The sequence below is a fragment of the Gambusia affinis genome, linkage group LG22 (genome assembly GCF_019740435.1).
Source record: "Gambusia affinis linkage group LG22, SWU_Gaff_1.0, whole genome shotgun sequence".
Classification (NCBI taxonomy): domain Eukaryota; kingdom Metazoa; phylum Chordata; class Actinopteri; order Cyprinodontiformes; family Poeciliidae; genus Gambusia; species Gambusia affinis.
The window spans coordinates 11887980-11891300 of NC_057889.1; the positions used below are offsets into that span (position 1 = coordinate 11887980).

The 3321-nt window shown below is 42.9% G+C and overlaps 1 protein-coding gene across 1 annotated transcript; it reads left to right on the plus strand.

Moving 5' to 3' along the window:
• The first annotated feature begins 690 nt into the window (after positions 1-690).
• On the plus strand, positions 691-3054 carry LOC122825706 (proto-oncogene c-Fos-like). Its single transcript, XM_044107222.1, has 4 exons — positions 691-1015; positions 1353-1580; positions 1684-1791; positions 1904-3054. The coding sequence occupies exons 1-4, from the start codon at positions 881-883 to the stop codon at positions 2525-2527; spliced, it is 1095 nt and encodes a 364-aa protein (XP_043963157.1). The 5' UTR covers positions 691-880; the 3' UTR covers positions 2528-3054.
• Positions 3055-3321: the final 267 nt, after the last annotated feature.

Below are 3321 nucleotides of genomic sequence, written 5' to 3' on the forward strand. Positions count from 1 at the left end.
GTGGCAAATATAAGGGTATGTTTTAATCTCAATATGAATAAAACACTTTACTTTTACAGTTTTTCATTCCATTACACATGCGGCCAATAATTTAACTTTTGGCAGGTTAACTACAAATAATTGCATGCTCTAAAATCCTATATGAGCTATTGGAACCTTAGTAAGCTTAGTAAAGTTATAATATTTATGCATTTTGTTATAGCACAGTAAATTTTGTTTGAGGTAGCCTATATTTGAAGTATTTTGTCAAGTAGACTGCTATATTTTCTGACCATTCTCCTACTTATTCGGTTTTGACAACAGCCTCTGTGTTTGTTGTTTTACATAACGTCATGTAAAGCTCTGCCGATCTCGAGACGGTGTGTTTCCCATCAGGCACCGCCTTCATACAGGATGGTACACCATATTTGGTAAATGACGCGTCGGGGATCCCGCTCTGGAACATTCCATTTCTCTATCGAGGAGCTTTAAAGTGACGAAAACACTCAGTGTTTCTTTGTCAGGTGATAGAAAATGAAAATATGAGTTGTAGTATTATTTTCTCTTAAAGTAAGACTAAGCCGAAGTGGTTGTTTGTCGGTGTTTTTTGTGTTGCTATGCAAATGTTTGGGTGGTTTTCTCCCGCGGTGTCAAGTAACAGAGTCCAGCCTCCTGCTACGTCACTGAGAAGCTGTATAAAATGCTCCTCAACTCCAGAGTTGGCATTCAAACTTTGAGTACCAGAGCAAGGACTACAGGAAAACGAGCAACAGCAGCACTTTTAAGAGTTTCTCACAAACCTACTGAAGGGATTTCCTCCGCTCAAGTTTACAAAGCCCCAAAGTAGAGTTTGCCTGGATCTTCCGTCTTCTTTTTTCTTTTAATTGTTACTGTCGGGACGATGATGTTCACCGCTTTCAATACGGAGTGCGACTCTTCCTCACGCTGCAGCACAGCTTCCCCGTCTGGGGACAATTTGGGATACTACCCGTCACCACCAGGATCTTATTCCAGCTTGGGTTCTCCCCAGTCTCAGGTATGTCAAGTACACAATTTAATTTATTTATCTATTCTCCTTGCGAACAACAACTTCTGTAGAGTTAGCCCAAGCTTGATTATTACATTGATTTACTGATTCCGATTGAGGGCAAAAAGTTAGTGAATGGTAGGAAGGTTATTGCACTGCAATAAAATAGTGCCTTGCAATCTCCATTTATCCACCTGGAAACTCCATAGAGAGTCTGTAACGTCATAGCTGACATCACACAGATATTTTTAAACAGTCCAGCTTTTTATAAACTCCTCCATTGCTACCCCCTCTCCTCCTGAACTTATACCAAATCCCCTCATGTTCTGTCTTTTATTTCTTCCAGGAATTCACTGATCTGTCAGCATCAAGTGCCTCCTTCATCCCCACCGTCACAGCTATTTCAACAAGCCCGGATCTGCAGTGGATGGTCCAGCCTTTGGTTTCCTCAGTGGCCCCCTCTCACAGGGCTCACCAATACACCTCGAGGCCCAGCCCGGCCTACCCCAGATCAGCCATGAAGTCTGCAACGACCAGACCTCACATTTCTACCAAGAGAGGCAGAGTTGAACAGGTGATTACATTATCTAATCGTGTAACTTAGGTCTTACATGATAATGAATGAGTTGAAATAGTTGAAAGAGTTGGAGTCTGACTGTTATTATTGTTATCCTCAGATCTCTCCCGAGGAGGAAGAGAAGAAAAGAATTCGCAGATTGAGGAACAAGCAGGCAGCAGCTAAATGCCGCAACAGGAGGCGAGAGCTTACAGACACCCTGCAAGCTGTAAGTATCCCACCTGATTCTCTCTCACTGATCAAAACCTATTCACCACCATAGCTAATGACAATCAAACAGCCATCTAAGTACCACTTTTTCTATTCTTCCCCTTTACCAGGAAACTGATAAGCTGGAGGATGAGAAGTCCACCCTGCAGAATGATATTGCCAACCTGCTGAAGGAGAAGGAAAGGCTCGAGTTCATTCTGGCAGCCCACCAGCCTATCTGCAAGATCCCTTCAGAACTGGACACAGACTTCCCCATGTCCTGCCTCTCCACTGCCGTCACTTCCACAATCACTTCCAGCCAGCCAACTTTCACCTCAGCCTCCAACTCCATCTTCTCCAGCACCAGCTCCGTCCCCTCCGCCGCTGCAGTCTCAGACAGCACGGTTAAGATGGCAGACCTGGAGGCCTCTGTTCTCGAAGAATCCCTAAACCTTCTGGAAAAGACAGAGATGGAGACAGCACGCTCAGTCCCCGAGGTCGACCTGTCCAGCACCCTCTATCCAGGCCAGGACTGGGAGCCCCTTCACACCTCGACCAGCAACAATGACTTTGAGCCCCTGTGTACGCCTGTGGTGACCTGCACCCCAGCATGCACCACCTACACGTCTTCTTTCGCCTTTACCTTCCCGGAGGCTGAGACCTTCCCCACCTGCGGCATCGCACACAGGAGAGGAAGCAACAGCAATGATCAGTCCTCTGACTCCCTCAGCTCACCAACCCTGCTGGCCCTTTAGAGACTCTTCCAAAAATGAACTTTCTTCCTAGAAGCACATTTTCTTGAATATGTGACAGATGTGCAGATTACAGGGCTATGGAGCAGACTTGTACCAGGAAGCAAATTATGTTTATGATTTTATCTGCCTTTATGTATAGCTACTTGCCTATTACACCGATGTAGCAAGTTATTAAGCATGTTTCAACTAATACCACTTAGTCGTGCTACAAGTTCCTTATATGATTTCATGGTGCTAGATTAAAAAAAATATCATTGTTATGTACTGACAGCAATAGTTATTATTTGACCAAGTTTGTTTTTTGAAAGTTAGAGTATTTGTGAACTGTTTGTGAAACTTTAAACAAAAACAAAAGAAAACTGGTGTGCTTTGTCTGAACCATGGTCTGGGTGGTCTATAAAATTATAATATGGAGTTTTCTGTGAAAACACTTGTCCTTTTAATTTATTCTTCTTATTATTATTATTTTTGCGTACTGACGAATGTTGTTTGACATGTGAATAAAAAAATAGAAATATTTAAATTCATTCAATTGTCCGACTAATTTTAACTCTCAACTTTCATATTTCTATAAAACAGGGTCAGTTAAAATATATATAACTGTTCGAAATGCGCTCGTATAGAAATAGCTGTATTTTTCCTGCTCCTCTACCAGCTCTATTTATTGTTCCGTCTGTTGTCAAGGCTGGCGAAACGTCAGGGATTTGACGTCAGTGCGTTTTTTCCATTTTTTTGATTTGCAAGCGTTGCGCGGTGACGTCTTACTTCCGAGCCCAAATATAGAGACCAATGTG